Here is a 16,320-nt window from a genome sequence, read left to right as displayed (position 1 = left end):
GGCATTGGCGACTTCTTGCCCGCCACGTATATCTAGTTTATTGGCCAATATCCTAAGACGGGTCCTAATTTTTGAAAAAATTTGAAAACACGACATGGTACATCATATGTCATAATACAAGTTATTGGTGTTCTCGATCCTCTAAAAGATCTCTCTTAGTTTCTTTACTTATGAAATGACTCATTACACATAAACAGCATAAAGATTTTCACTCTCATTTTCTTTAAAGGGGTGTGTTATCCACACATCCTATTTTTATTCTCAATTTATGTCCGTTAATATTATTCAAATACTTCTTAAAACGAACCAGGATCTGCTTTGTATATTTTTCTTAGTTAAAATACCATGCAGCCTTGCATAATATAAGACTTAGATAAACATGCAGAAGATCTTGATCCTCTCAAAAGAAAAAAGAAAAAAAAAATAATGAAAATAGTTTGAAAACTTTGAGTTTTAACGATAAGGACAAAATAAAGGGTAAAGTGAATAGTACCATAATTGACTTTTTAGTACAAAAATGTAGTTTTTCGTTAAAATAAACAGTACCGAGAGTTTTTCGTTATAAAAAAACAAACCAAGAAGTGAGAAGAAGTGCACCTTCCCTACTAAATGGTAAATATACACACGACACGAACAAGGTCTGAAGACTTGGCCGCCTGCATGACTTTTATTACCAAAGTCGCCGAGGAAGCAAAGTTCACTTTAACTTGGTTAAGAGTGGAACAAATTGAAATGAAAAGTCCTTGTTTTGGTTATATAATTATTGAGAGTAGTTTCTAGGCTGGCAATATTTGTCTGGCATAAGCCTACTACTGTACTGACTACTGCCAACTAATACGTAATACAACCATGAATTTTGTTTAATGCAATCATCCAATCACAGTATCGGAATTTGCATTCGAAAGCCGGGAGTGGTTAGGCCAAGAGGGGCATAATTAAATAGAATTGTAGCCCCACTCCCATATAATTACAAGGACTTGGGGCTTACATAATTCAACAAGCTGAAAGCCACCAAAGTCATATATATATGATTTTTAACACATGTCATCATCATTTCTTCCATCTTCCTCTCTATATATCTTGCTGCCTCAATTATTGACTAGTATTGCACCCATGTGATGGGAGGTTCATCAAGTTTACACAACTACCTAATTCAAAGTTTCAAATCACACTTATTTACTGCTATTCGGGTAATTAGTTTTAGTTACGAGAGTGTGTGTTGGGGATGATTGTATCTTGTGATCACCAAACAGCACACATGAAACGTCAAACCCTTATATTTTGGTCCCACCCTTTGGTGCCCTATTCCATACAGCATACGTGCCTCTGGACGGACGTAAGAATTTATCGGGTGTCCGTGTACTATGCTCTATAGTTGTACAAAATTTGGTATCCGAGAAAGGAAATGGGAACAAAAAGATTGAGGGTAGAGGGCTAGAGAGGGTAGAGGGCATGCGATATCATAACGCATGAAATTGAAGGTGCACCGTGGTCTGCCGCTACTGCGTTTTCGAACCTTTGGTGAAAGTAGGCTGAAAGCGACTGAGACGAGAGAGGCAAGGCAAATATATTATGTATAATTGTCATAAATTATAAAACTTGGCCCCAAGACTGCCAACTCCAAGTCCAAGCAAGTGATATGGTAGCTAGAAGTCTGTCCCCACACTCGTGGCTTGATAGTAAGTAATCCAAACTTAGCAAACCACGACAGTACGAATGGGTGGTCATGGTTGTCCTCGTTGTCGTGGTCGTGGTCTCCCGGACAAAACTACATGGTATCTGTATAAACAAGAGTGAGAGAGAGAAACTGGGAAATTAAAGGACCACATAACTTTTGTTACTGTTAGCTAATAGCTAGCTAGGTTGATGTTAATGATGACGATGACGTCATCTTCCCTTTCCCTTTTGGAAGAAGAAGGAAGAAGAACAATTAGAATTGACAAACCTAGGAAAACCTAGGTAGGGCAAGGGCAAGGGCTAAGGCTATGGGAGGCATGCAATGCAATGCAATGCCAAGGGAAGGGAATGCGATGCATGTGATCTTTGTGGTGGTGGCGGTGTTGAACATGGGGATTCAGACTTACTTTTAGCTTTTATAAACAAGCAACACTACATGGTGCGTAGCACTAGTACAAGTTCCCTGTTGGGTGTTTTTTTGCACCGTGAAAACACACGGCCATGACCAATTCCATGTAAGTCATTTTATTAGGCTCGATTGATTAGAGTGATATGGTTACGCCTTTTCAGTTATCGGCCCACCAGAGTGAAACGATCTCCACTTATGGGCCAACGCCCAAGGGCGGCCGGGGGGGGAGGGGGGGGTAAGGATGCTTCCAACTTCCAAGATTGAACATGCCAAAGGCTTTTAACATCTCAAAACAAAATGGGGAGTGTGCAAAAGAAGACGAAAATGGGAATAAGAAATCATTTCAGTTCGATATCATAGACCAAAAGAAAAGTGGAAATGAAAGAAAAAGAAACAAGAAACAAGAAAAGACCAACTGCATAGATAGACAAAGGGGGGCAGCATAGACCATATAATTTGCACCTCTCAACTCCACAAAATACGTGCATAACAACCAGTAAAATCTACGACATAGTCATCTCCGGCTACCCATATGTTGCGTCAGCCAAGGGAAGAGGAGAAGAAATAGAGCAACATTTATACGACCAACACCGAACGGAAAACATGCATTACAGGCAAGTCACAATCCCCTGTCTCCAGATGGCACCACAGATTGGGGACAATAGAACTTGATCCTCGATTCCTCATATAGTCAAACTACGATGGGTAGCAAACAATGGAGAAACATAATCCTTGACCTCTAGTATGATTTGGGGATTGGAAAATTAAAAAAGCAATCACCAGCCTTGCAGATAAGTACTAAAATTTTCATATGCAAAGAAGATTAGGTATAACCAATGCTTATATTTACCGACACTGAAGTCTTCCAGATCCAGACTGACCACATAGGCAACGCAATTCATAATCCACAGACAATATAAAGAGACTAAGATTCGGCCAAATTAAGTAGATTTAAACGAAACAAAATGCTATAGGTGAGGATCACATCAAAATCATTCCTCCATTCTCCATTGGACCATTCCAATTTCCAAGTAATGGTATTTCCATGCGATTGGAAAAAGGAGCAATCAATAATAATAGACGGATACCCTATGACAGATTATCCACTTGTATGACGATAACTTCAGAACTACAATGTGATTTGGCCTGTACCACATCACAGAATCCCACATAGCATCATACCTAGTGACCTAGCTCAGAACTGCAACTTTGGCATAGGCAAGTGATGTTCTTCAAAGGGCTAATTGATAAATCACTTCCTTAACTAGAGCTAAGGGTTTACTAAATCTTCTCCCCTTTTTCTCCTTGAAGTGACCTTGCTATTTTTAGCCAAGGCAAACTCTTCAGCAAGACAGTCCAGCTTTAAACCTTAACGATGCCTGTGCAAATAGTAAGACTAACCACCTGGAAATCCCCATAGGGGGTCAGGGACTTGAGGGAGATGGTACTAAAACTACAGAAAGGGGGATACATTTATGCTTAGCCTAGTCAACCTGAAGAACATTCCCTTTCCCAAAATAAGTGACGAGGTCTTTGTTTCAAAAGTTCGGCATGTTTGCGCTCTCAAAACTTTTGTCTTCCTAACAAAAAGTTTGTGATCAAGTTTTCCCACATGATTTCTAAAATTACAGCTTGTAGCCACTACTCTGCCATGTTACAAAAAAGCATAAACATATGCACACAAACTTCAAAACTGAACTTGAAGAAGGATAATACCGACGGAATGATAGAATCCAATAAGGACTAAATACTTAGATTGAATTACATAAAGTATTCACAGCCTTAGCTGCAATGTTTTCGCATAGAGCAACTAATTAGCATAACCTCATCGAATCACTTGCTACTAATACTATTTTGCAAAACATAATGTCAATTTTTGCCTGCTAATTTTGGTGGTTTTACTGACCTTCCTCCTCAAATCAATCATCGCTGTCATCACTGTCATCTTCTTCTTCGTTTCCAATGTCATTAGCAATGTAAACCCCTGGCTGCACCTGCCGTCTTCGAGTCCTCGAAGGAAGAATGTTATCCAAATCGACCTCCGCAAGAGGATCATCCGACAAATCACTGTCTCCGTCTTCGAATTCGCTTCCGCCGTCGCTCGAATCATCGTCGCTGTCGTCGTCATCTTCTTCTACCAGTTTCCCTTTGCCCTTGTCATCTCTCATAATGCCCTTCCCCTTGGGATTCACCTCCGCCTTCCCGTTAGACTTTTCACAGTCGTTTTCTGCTTCGTAATCTTCCTCCTCGTCTTCGTCTTCGAGGTCAGCACTGGCTTCAAACTTACAGATTTTCTCTTCGCCAGCGGAGGAATTGTTGTGGAAATTTTCTGGGTTTTGAGTTTGAGGTTCGGCAGCCAACGGACTGTGATGGGGAACTTCAAGCTTCTGGGTTTTGTTGGGGCAGTCGGGCTGGTCACCGCAGCTGAGATCGGGTTTGCGCTTCGCGGGAAATGTGAGTTCGCCTTGGTCCTTGGTCTCAGCCATGGGTGATTGAGCTTTAGTGAGAGGTTAACAAGGAGAGAGATTGGAGCTCTTGGTATTGGGTGGTAAGTTTAGGGTTTTGAAACGCCACAAAGAGTAGTCGAGGGGATGCCAATTCGTACGAGAGGTCTGCCGCCTGCCGCATCGAGAATTTTCCCTCGGTTTCAATCTTACTTTTTTAGGGCTTTCTTTGTTAGAAAATTCCGCCATATTTATATTTATTTAAGTTACTTGGTATTTTTCTAAAATACATAAGGAAGTTTTTCGATATTGTCTAAAAATAAGTGCACGAATAATATTATTGAAAATTTTAAACCACATCTATTATAATATTCATATTCACTCGTTATGCTCATACCTCGTACCAAATCCTCCCCAAAACCTATTTTTTCCCAATTTGAAGGAATTTATTGTTGTTTGCTTTATTCTTATGGTCATTTTTTGTTTTGTCAAATTATGAGTCTTAGCCACAATTATGTGACTTTGTTAACTTATATGCACAAATATATCGTTAAATGTCATTGTTCCACGTAACATTAAATTGGCTTCCATATGAGCCAAAAATGAACTCACCGACCATTATGAAAGAAAAACAAAGATTAAATCACCAACAACAGAACACTTCCAAACTTCCAACTGCATTATGAACCTTTTCAGCTCCTACTGCCATAAACAATTGGACTCCTTGCATTGACATATTCAGTTGGACTAAACAAGTCCCTATGACCCAACGGAGCACTTCCACGCAATACAAGAGATGAAACTGGATGAAGAGATCATGAATTTGTCTCACTTATTCTATACGTCTCAGTTTCCAATTCTTCATCAGTGAGTCTGCTAACTGTTTCAGCAAAGGCCATTCAATTATAAATATAGTTTATCGTCATAGTCAAACTACTGCTATATAAAAGCTACAAGGAAATCATAAAATAACATCAATTGAATTGTTGTCTAGCAATTCATCATCATCTTCTCAACTGATGAATGCTTTTCTTGTCCTCAAGTACAACCAGTTGCCTATGTATTGCTTATTTATTCAACATAATGCAATATACAAACCAAAATGAATTACATGGGCATCACACACAAGGAAAAAGTATTACTAATCACTGAAGTAATTGAGTGCATCACCTGACCTAACTCGAAGGTGCTTTTATTAGAACCTTTGCAGGTTGCAGTAGTCCTCTAATACGATTCCCATATACTTCTTTGAGGCATTTAATCAAACAACTTGGAGGCCAAATATGCATGGTACTTGCAACAGTGGAAAGCAGAACTAGAAATGCAGAAAGTCACAAAACAAAGATAAATTGTGATTCCTGTTTCAATCAACAACCATAAGTTCGTTTTCGAAACATACAACGCACGAAAAAAAAATTATTCAAAGTTTGGAAGAATTGAAAATAAAATTTTCAAGGTTTGGGTGAAAAATCATACCTGAGACATCTCAGATAATCAACTCGACTAGAGTAGGAATGGCGTCGTACTGAGCAGAGAGATCAAAAGCCAAATTGCGTCGGACACTTTCTTCTGCTTGACATGAGAATCGGTGAAAAAGGCAGGAGCTTGACATATAGGTGGAATGGCCTGTTCATATTCGTCTACATCGAAAAGAAATCAGAGGGGTTAGGATTGGATTTTGGATGGCATTTGGTATTTATACCACCTCTTTCAAATTCATCAAAATCCTTCACCTAATAAAATCCTACTAAATATTTGAGATTTTGACTACACCTATACTTGTGTGGATTTTTTTTTTTTAAATCATAATCGACTATCTCTGAATTTGGATGGATTTTCAAAATCCTATTAAATCCTAATTTGACTACATCATGATTTCATAATATTTTAAAATCTTATTCTAAAATCTTAATTAACTACACCTAAATTTCAAACTTTATTAAAATCCTATTAGAGCATCTCCAAAGGAGATGTCAAAATGTCCAAATCAGCAATAATGGTAACAAAAGACAGCATTAATGTTTTCCAACCGAGAAACTAAATCTGATGTGGTATGACATGGATTGACATCTCTCCCCCTTGTTGCCAAATTTGACAGCACCTTGCTTTTTATTAACTTTTTCTTGGTTTAAACCATTATCCTTTTGTTTCTTTGCATTCCCAATGCAAAGAAAATACATATGAATTATTATTTTTGTTTAAAATTTAACATATCGGTTGAAGATCAAAAGTTTAAAAATGCCAAAGTGTCACGTAAGCCTTCAAATTTAAATTTAACATCTCATTTAAAGATGATCTTAAATTCTATTTCTACATCCTCTTAAGTTGTAACGCATTCAACTTTATTTCCCACTAAAATAATATTCGTTGTTTATTTTTGGTGGGAATTATTCGCCGTTTCTAATGACCTGGTAAGCGTAAAATATTCCCAATTTGATATTGGCTCGGAAATTTTCGGCAGCGCCAACGCGGTCACTGAATTGAATCCACAAAGTGGGGCACCAAAAACAGATTGGACGACTATACACCACCACCTTCCTCCTATCTCCTCTCATCCTCTTCCCCATCCGAGTCTGACCCATCCAACGGGTCAACCCGACTCGAATACCGGATCTACACCGCATCTCTGAACTACGTACCCTCAGAAACTCCTACTCACAGCTCCGAAACTCCCAGATTCCCCGATCCAGTTCTCGTCGCCAAGCTTCAAACAGCTTAAACGACGTAGCTTTCGGATCATACAATCGTCCCACCACAAAAATGATTGCCATCCCTTATTTAACCGCGTTAACCACGTACTTCAGCTATGGATTGCTCTTCGTTTTCGGCCAAGTCAGAGATTTCTTCCGCAAAATCATCGACTGGTGGAGTGCTAGCAATTTGCAGGTTCCGTAATCTTTGTACATAATTTTGTTTCTATTGTTTAGTTTTTCCTGTAATTTTATGTTTAAAAAGGCATTGTTTTGTTGCAAAAATCAGGGTTATGCTCCAATCTGTTTAGGACTTGAAGATTTCTACATTCGCCGGCTTTATCTTCGAATTCAGGTATATTGTTATTCATTTGATTGTGTTATATTTCTTCAACTGTATGAAATGGATGCAGCTGGTCCTGCAATTACGCATGAATTCCATGGAGTCCCTTAAACATAATTATTGATAATTCTGGTTAATTTTTTAACTGGTCAGGACTGTTTCAATAGGCCTATTGCAAGTGCTCCTGATGCTTGGTTTGATGTGGTTGAACGCTACTCCAATGACTACAACAAAACACTCAAGTAACGATTACAAATTTCCTCCGATTCCGCAATTTCATGTATATTTCGCGCCTTCTGTTATGTTTTCTTGATTTATTTTCTCATTGTGTAACTCGGCTGATGCAGGCTAACCAAAAAAACCAGTAGATGCCTTAACTTGGGATCTTACAATTACCTTGGCTTTGCTGCATCTGATGAGTACTGCACACCTCGCGCTATTGAGACGTTGAAAAAATATTCTCCCAGTACATGTAGTAGCCGAGTTGATGGCGGTCGGTATACTAATTCTACTTTGCAAGGAAAATTTGTTTGAGCTATTTTTCTAAATGAATTTACCATGATACGCTTCTATCACCAGGCACCACGGATTTGCATAATGAGCTGGAAGAGTGTGTTGCAAATTTTGTTGGGAAACCTGCTGCTGTAGTTTTCGGAATGGGTTATGTCACAAACTCTGCTATCCTTCCTGTTCTGATGGGGAAGGTTTGCATCTTTTCTCAAATGTATGACTTCTAATTTTGTGTTTACATTCCTTATCTGAATATGTGCCATTTGACTTTACAGGGAGGCTTGATTGTTAGTGATTCTTTGAACCACAACTCCATTGTCAATGGCGCAAGAGGATCTGGAGCTAGAGTTTGTGTTTTCCAACACAATAGTAAGTTCATTAGTTACTATATTGTGTAGCGTGGATGCTGAGGATTTGTTCTTGGCATAAATTCTACATTTCAGGTTTTAAATGATGGCGTATATTTTTATACAAAGAGAGCACACTGAGGAAGTGTTAGTTTATATTTAATTGCAAAGACTGTGGGGTTAGGCAGGAGTTTTGCAAGTAAATGACAGGTTTTTCGGTTATTTGCCCGTTTTCCTAATCCGTGTTATGGATTTATTTAATTACTCGAATGAAAGGGCTGTTAATCGGATATGCATTTCCAATATGTTGCTTCTCTCTGTGAGATGTTGATGATAACATGAATAGAGTTTTACTCATTAAAATTAAAAGAAAAACGTGAAGCTCAGGTTGGAGGTTGCACCCTTATATCTACTTGTTGCTTTATTTACAGCTCCTGCTCATTTAGAGGAAGTTTTGAGAGAAAAAATCGCAGAGGGTCAGCCTAGGACCCGCAGACCCTGGAAGAAGATAATTGTCATTGTGGAGGGGATATACAGCATGGAAGGGGAGCTTTGCAAACTTCCTGAGATTATAGCAATCTGCAAAAAATATAAGGTTGCACCTTGGTAACTTTCACTTCAATATATGTTGTTTGGTCTCCTAGTTCTATGCAGTATACTTTCATTTTTCGCAATATATTTTCTTATGGGTTTGTCTAAAACTTAGAGACACAAGCATATTAACGGTCATTCGTCACAACAGAGAATAAAATCAACATTCTGTGAAGCATTCTTTAACGGAATGTATTACTTTTCTAATTAATTGGGAAATACCTTACTAAACTATTGCTGAGCAGTTTGGATATTATGTATTTATTCTCTGCTACTTCCTTTCTTGTCTTAGGCATATACATATTTGGATGAGGCCCACAGCATTGGAGCGGTAGGGAAAACTGGAAGAGGTGTTTGTGAGCTCTTAGGTGTCAATACAGCTGATGTAGATATCATGATGGGAACATTTACCAAATCATTTGGATCATGTGGTGGCTATATTGCAGGATCTAAGGTTTGTTTTTTGAACTTTCCTTATACTTTGAATTTGTTGATCAGTGTGTGGTGTGATCTAGCCAGCCTCTCAATGTGGAAAAGGCATTCATTGAAATAGGAGAGACTTAATTCTGCATAATCTATATGACTGGCTGGTTGGCTGTTGGTATCTTTACTTAAGTGGTATTTCTGGATGATCAACCTGGCTGAACACACTTTTTAACTCTTAGCTGAAAAGCATTTGTTGATTTTGGGAGAAGGCTTTCTCCGTTGCATGATACATTGGTTTATTTGATTCTTAGCTGTTAGACAAATTACCATGTATTGAGTTTTTATATTCTCTTCATAACAAACACTTTGACATGCCTCAGTTATGCCATCCTTTTATTCACATGGTGTGTCTTTGCAGAGTTATTTAAAAGACATCATGAGCTCTTTATTGAATTTAACGTGGTCAATGCTGTTATGTCCAGGAGCTTATACAATACTTGAAGTACACTTGCCCTGCTCATCTTTATGCAACTTCAATATCACCACCAGCTGCCCAACAAATAATATGCGCCATAAAGGTCCTTCTTGGAGAGGATGGTTCCAATAGAGGTGCTGATAGATACTTGTTTCTGCCTCCTCAATTTCTCTTTGTTTTTGTTTTCTTCTGTTTTCTTTGGTATGTCTTGTTTTTAGTAGATATTCTGCAAATGTCTTTAGCCTTTAATGCTTCTTCTCTATAGACGATGACTGAAAGAGTTTTTGTTTCCTTGTAGGCGCCCAAAAACTTGCACGTATACGGGAGAATAGCAACTTTTTCAGGTCAGAACTACAAAAAATGGGTTTTGAGGTTTTGGGGGATAATGACTCTCCAGTAATGCCAATTATGCTTTACAACCCAGCCAAAATTCCTGCCTTTTCACGGGAGTGCCTCAAGCAGAATGTGAGTCCATAGTGCCCCCACAGTTGTCCGCTATGGTTATAGTTTTCTGTTGCTCCTAAGTCAACTTAAATTACCCTTAATGAATGGTGCTGTTACAGGTAGCTGTTGTGACAGTAGCATTTCCAGCAACCCCGCTACTGTTGGCAAGGGCACGTATATGCATATCCGCATCTCATACAAGGGAAGACTTGATCAAAGCCTTGGAGGTAAATTCATGTATAACTTGTTCTATTGGACATCCATTCCCTGGCTTCATGTTATTCCAAGTATATGCAACATCCTTGTAACACAGTTGCAATATTGGTTGCAATGTGAGAGTTTGTGCCTTGACATTGTTTTGGGGTTTGGTTCTTTCAGGTCATCGGCAGGGTTGGCGATCTGGTGGGTATAAAATACTTCCCTGCTGAACCAAAGAAGGTGCAGGCCGAAGAAGAAAGGTTGCTGAAGCTGGACTGATTAGCAAAAGTGCAGATGGAGGGATGCCTTAGAGCATTGAATGGTCATTTGTGAGGCATAAAAGGGGCCGGGGTAGCTGGACTAGAGTCTAGGATATATGATCACGTATGTCAGTCTGTACCTTGTGATTTAACTTGCGTTGTCATCAGCTCCCGTTGTAATGTGGTACTCTCTATATCAAAGGTCTGCACCGTGCTTCGCTCGAATAGGGCGTTTTTTGTTCATACATGATCGATTTCACCCTCATTCATGCGTTGGGAGGGATAGTATTTCACTGTTCTAACTTCTACTAGTTTTGTTTATTTATATCGGTTTTCTCTTTTCTTCGTACGAGTTGTGCAAATGGAACCTGTTAGTTTGTGACCAGAATTTGCTATTTTTGTTAGTTATTTTCCATCAATTACAATGACAAATGGTCAATTCAATATATATCTTTTCCTCACTTGAATTTTTGTTGGTTATTTTCCAGCAATTACAATGACAAATGGTCAGCTCAATGTCTATCTTTTCTTCACCTGAACAGTTCAGAAAATTCAAAATTAAATGGGCGAATTGCAAGGCCAATTTGCCGCAAATGGTACACAGTATAGTTCTCGAATACAATGATTACCTTGGTATTGCTGTAATTAGATTTTACTCATGGTGATGCTGATTAATTTATAAATACAAATTTTAAAATTTAAAATTATTCAACGATGATAAATAGGATGATGAGTATTAATGCCACTTGAAGATGGTGAACAAAAATGCACTCTTATTTACTCGAGGTGTGGAGTCTAAGTTAAGAGTTGTTAATTTATCACTTCATTTATCCGAACAAAAAAAAGGAATAATACTAAGCATATCACCTATTTAAATATTAATTAACGTATTTATTTTCTATTAATGACACGTAATATGGTTTGCAAATTGCAAATATAGTCTAAAAAATCGATTTACTAAAAAAAAAAACATCATTTGATTCACTTTTGCATGGCATCCAAGTGGCAGCGGAAGCATATTTGAGGTTAAAAGAGGAGTGAGCGATTAGGGGCAAAAAAGGCATTTCCCAAATTTACCCACAATACAATGTATAGTGCAAAATTTTTTCCTTATGTCACCATTTTAATTTTGATCATTAATTATTTTATTGTTTTTATAGTTATGTTTGAGTCTCAAAATTTTGTTCACGTATAAATCTGTTGATGCCCCTCATTTCAAATATATAAATTTTATTTTACCTCTGAAAAAGGTACGTCCCAAAATTTCCAGCTATATATTTTACAACAAAATATACTTCAAAATTTAAATTATAAAGAAGAAAATTCGAATTCGAACACTAAAAGAGGAGTACATTTCCTCGAGCTCATGTCAGCACAAAAATTCAAAGTTTTAAATGGAAATGGATGTCGTAATAAATAAAAAGAAAATGCGAAGTCCGAATGTGAATCAGATTAAGTGGCGTAAAATCTGGAAATCAGATGGAGCCTAGAGGTCTGTTTTTTCAGTCAGTTAAATCAGATAGCCGTAGATTTTCGGAATTAAACGATCCCGGCCGTGCGTTTTAATAAATTATGCTTGATGTGATTAGTGAGTAAAATAGTCCATGGTGTGAGTATCACACCGGAAACTCTCCTTCATCCCTACCATACGTAAAACTCTCTTGTTCGTCTCTCAGAGAGAGAGAGAGAGAGAGAGAGAGAGATGCCATTGAATTGATTACACAGTTGCATGGGGAGTCAGAACTTTTGCAACACCTGGAGGTTCATCTCAGCCCAACATTGCTGTCTTCACTGTCCATCCGTCACTCCTCCGTTGGCCACTCTCCAACTACCACCACCCCCCACCTTATCCCCTCCTCCCCCTCCCCCACCATCCCCTCCACACTTCTTAACACTAACCATGGTTTGATCATTAAGTTAACTAGCTAGCAAGGTTTAATAAAAATAAACAAAACCATGAATGCATATTGCACATTTGTCATCCGACCCAGAACAGGAGGTCCTCTTTTGTAAATTGCTCCATTGCGAACACCATAGCTAAACCCTAAATCTGGCTTTTTCGTCCATACATTAATACATACAACCCCATTTGCACATAAACAATGAAACAGATGTGAAAAAAGAGAGCAAAGAAAAAGCTTTTAGAAATCATGATAAGACTAAATGCAGGCTGCACAAATGTCACTGGAAAATCAAGGATACCAGCAGAAACTTTATTCTCCAAAAGCCCTTGCCAAAAATAGCAAAGAAAACAAGGAAAATTAAACAAAAATTAAGAAAAAGGTAGCAAATTAAGCTGGGAGTAGCACACACCTCCAGAACCACCTAGCTAAGCTAGATATATATACTTCTCTTTCCAAAGAGGTAGCCCACCCATTTCGCGACTGCCGAGCGTCCTTCACAGCCACTGTTACTGAAATCCAAGGTCCAACCTGTACTAGTAATTTCCTTTGCTTTTTAACACTTTTGCTTTTGGTTTAATGGACCAAACAGCGGCGGCAGCAGCTGTAGCAGGTGGCGGCCTTCGTGAGAAAACCGAGGCCTCTGGCTTGAGGGCAGGTGTAGGGGCTGAGCGCGGCCTTGTCATTGCCAAGGGGGACAAGGATAACCCGGATCACAAGAGTAAAGTTCACGGGTCGGAGCGGAGCGGATCGATCCATGACCTTGTCCGTGCTGTGACCAGTTTCGGTGTCCTCAGGAAGAAACGAATGACCAGACATAGGCGATCCTCCATTATCAACTTTCACGACCTCTCTTCTTTCGCTGCTGCTGCTTCCTCCACCCCCTCGCACGTGCTACCACCCCCCTCCACTCTCCCTCCTGCACGTGTGAGCTTCCTCAATTTCCCTTTCCTTTTCCCTCTAACTCTCATACGTATATAAATTATCAGTATTATTTGCTTATTAATTTGTTCTTCAAATTTTACCCTTCTTTGTTTGAGTTAAATTTAATTGAATTATTTTCTTATTTATTTGATTATTTTTCTGAGATTTATGTGCTCCCCCTTTGGTAATCACATGAAATCTGATGTTTTACTTTTCGGTCCATATGATCTGACAATGTTCCATCAGATGTATGTTAATTTGATTTGTATTTTTTGCTTGATTTTCTTCCATTTATTTTTTTTTCATTATTTTAATTTTTTTTTGTTACAAAGACTAGATTGATTTGATTGACCTTTTCCTGGACTGGATATATGACCCTTCACACTTACAATTATTCACTCTATCAAAATTTATAAATGGAGTTTCCGGCTTCGTTATAAATGTTGTGATTTGGATGATTAATCAAGGGCAATTGTATGTTTTTCTTTGGGGGGATTTCCTTCTGAAATATTAACTATTTTATTTTACTTTGTAATGATATGTTGGTTCAATGGAATCAGTCGGATCTAATATTTATGAACTTAATCTATGTGATGACATGATCAGGTTGGGCACCAACTGTATAAATCTACTGATAGAAAGATGTATGTCAACGTACATTACGTATATAACAACCTTTACTAATTAATTTGTCTGTGTTCGAAAAGAGTCCCCATAAACCCCCTTCCCCTTAGATATAGATTATGGGGAAACTCTATAGTACGAATTTGTCATATTCGATATGAACATTGTATAGTTAAATAACTGTTCGATTGATGAGTTCACCTTTTTTTTAGTTAAAAGGCCGAAGAATTGAGGAATTCACTCTTTATAGTAATGTTTGATGAGCGAATCTTAGTTGGATTTATTCGTATTTGATATAGAATACCTAATCTAGCTTGGATTCTGGATTCTGAAGGTTCTAACTTTGTTAAAATGCTAATCATCATTTGATTTGTTGTCCAAGACATGACATGATAGAAAACATTGCACCTTTGTGACTTGTCACTTATCTCAAGACAAGTTTGTTCGATGCATATCTTTTTTTGCCTTGGTCTGATTTCAATGATATCATGAATGGATCTGGATGCTTCAGGTAATTGATCCAACACGGTTGCGATTTCTTTTCCAAAAAGAGCTAAAGAATAGTGACGTGAGCTCTCTCAGAAGAATGATACTCCCCAAGGTAATTACTCAATATGTATCGCATTTGTAAATGGCACTGGCCATGATATGAATAGTATCATGCTAACTAATTGAGCTATTAAAGATTCATATGTATATGACAATGCCAAATCGTTTACTTAATCGCAGAAAGCAGCTGAGGCTCATCTCCCTACCCTCGAATCAAAGGAAGGAATGCCAATCAACATGGATGACATAGATGGTCTACATGTTTGGAGCTTCAAGTACAGGTTTGAAGCTCCTCAATATCTTTAACGAGTTCTCTATTCCTTTCAAGCCCCGATCAATTTTCTGGCAATTTATGATTGCACAAAAAGTCATCTACTTTTGTTGCTTTTTCTAATTAATCAGGTTTTGGCCTAATAACAACAGCCGAATGTATGTACTTGAAAATACGGGTACATATCTCTGCCTTCTTTCCCTTTTATCAAACATTTGGTTCTTAATCTTATATTGGATTATCAATCTTGTAATGTTGATTTTTTTTTTTTTTTCAGGTGAATTTGTTAATGCACATGGCTTACAGTTTGGAGATTATATCATGGTTTACCAAGATAATCACAACCAGAATTATGTAGGGTGACCAGACCATTATACAGTTCAAGATGATTTGATCATTAATTAAACAGACGCTAATTAAGTTGTTCTTGACCGTACGTGCATTTGCAGGTCATTCAGGCAAGAAAGGCATCTGACCAAGATCATGTATACGGAGACATAAGTGGTATGAACATTGCGGTGAATGACCTCTATATGCAGGAGTCGAGTTCGTTTTACATGCCGAAAATGGAAGAGGATACGACTGCGGGCTTGTCATTTGTGTATGACACCACCACCTACTCAAACGACTCTCTGCTTGATTTTTCCGGGGGATCAATGATGACAAACTACTCCAGAAATGGGTCTCTGCATGAAAGTTTTGGATCTGTTGAGAACTTGTCTCTTGACGACTTCTATTAAGTTTTAGCGTAAACTAATATATGTGCAATATCAGTATAAGGGGCATTGCATGCAACCATATGAAAATATGTAGCCACCTAAGTGAAAGTGACCAAATGAGTCTGACTCTCTCTTTTTGTACCTTTGTATCGTATTTTGACAGTTGATCGTATGTACCAATAAAGGCAGGAGCGAGTGTAGTACAAGTGTATAAACTTGTGACATGTATTTTGTTTAATTTTCTGGATAGATTTATGATATCGGTTAATCTCCCAATCTTCTTGCATAAGAAACTGAAATGAGTATTGAATATGTTAAAAGATTAACAACATATGTAATTGGAACGAGTAATCTTGTTCCACAGATCTAACATTATCTATGAATTGACTCATGCTTAACCGTTGATTATGGAATTTTGTCTAACGACAGATGGGCAGCCCGTCTAGCTCAGTTGGTAGAGCGCAAGGCTCTTAACCTTGTGGTCGTGGGTTCGAGCCCCACGGTGGGCGTTTCTTTTT

The 16,320-nt window shown here is 38.2% G+C and overlaps 3 protein-coding genes, 1 long non-coding RNA gene and 1 other non-coding gene across 5 annotated transcripts; 3 read left to right on the top strand and 2 right to left on the bottom strand.

The window, feature by feature from the left end:
• Window positions 1–4,005: 4,005 nt before the first annotated feature.
• Window positions 4,006–4,572, bottom strand: LOC137739199 (histone H2A.Z-specific chaperone CHZ1-like). The gene has a single exon (XM_068478746.1). It carries the CDS (start codon window positions 4,570–4,572, stop codon window positions 4,006–4,008), a length of 567 nt encoding a protein of 188 aa, XP_068334847.1.
• A 550-nt stretch (window positions 4,573–5,122) lies between these two features.
• On the bottom strand, window positions 5,123–6,251 carry LOC137739169 (uncharacterized). The gene is made up of 3 exons (XR_011069086.1): window positions 6,007–6,251; window positions 5,706–5,845; window positions 5,123–5,410 (listed from the first exon to the last, which is right to left on the bottom strand). It is a non-coding gene; the product is annotated as an uncharacterized lncRNA (long non-coding RNA).
• A 660-nt stretch (window positions 6,252–6,911) lies between these two features.
• On the top strand, window positions 6,912–11,275 carry LOC137739167 (long chain base biosynthesis protein 2a). The gene is made up of 12 exons (XM_068478682.1): window positions 6,912–7,416; window positions 7,510–7,575; window positions 7,717–7,805; window positions 7,911–8,056; window positions 8,143–8,267; window positions 8,349–8,442; window positions 8,852–9,015; window positions 9,304–9,465; window positions 9,920–10,046; window positions 10,211–10,377; window positions 10,476–10,583; window positions 10,735–11,275. Exons 1-12 carry the CDS (start codon window positions 7,291–7,293, stop codon window positions 10,831–10,833), a joined length of 1,473 nt encoding a protein of 490 aa, XP_068334783.1. The 5' UTR covers window positions 6,912–7,290; the 3' UTR covers window positions 10,834–11,275.
• Window positions 11,276–13,294: 2,019 nt separating this feature from the next.
• Window positions 13,295–15,823, top strand: LOC137739198 (B3 domain-containing transcription factor FUS3-like). Its single transcript, XM_068478745.1, has 6 exons — window positions 13,295–13,642; window positions 14,775–14,864; window positions 14,993–15,093; window positions 15,215–15,261; window positions 15,361–15,437; window positions 15,533–15,823. Exons 1-6 carry the CDS (start codon window positions 13,295–13,297, stop codon window positions 15,821–15,823), a joined length of 954 nt encoding a protein of 317 aa, XP_068334846.1.
• Window positions 15,824–16,238: 415 nt separating this feature from the next.
• TRNAK-CUU (transfer RNA lysine (anticodon CUU)) lies at window positions 16,239–16,311 on the top strand. The gene has a single exon. It is a non-coding gene; the product is annotated as a tRNA-Lys (tRNA).
• The last annotated feature ends 9 nt before the right edge of the window (window positions 16,312–16,320 follow it).

The sequence above is a fragment of the Pyrus communis genome, chromosome 7 (assembly GCF_963583255.1).
Source record: "Pyrus communis chromosome 7, drPyrComm1.1, whole genome shotgun sequence".
NCBI classification, from domain to species: domain Eukaryota; kingdom Viridiplantae; phylum Streptophyta; class Magnoliopsida; order Rosales; family Rosaceae; genus Pyrus; species Pyrus communis.
This window is presented reverse-complemented; position numbering and strand designations above follow the sequence as displayed.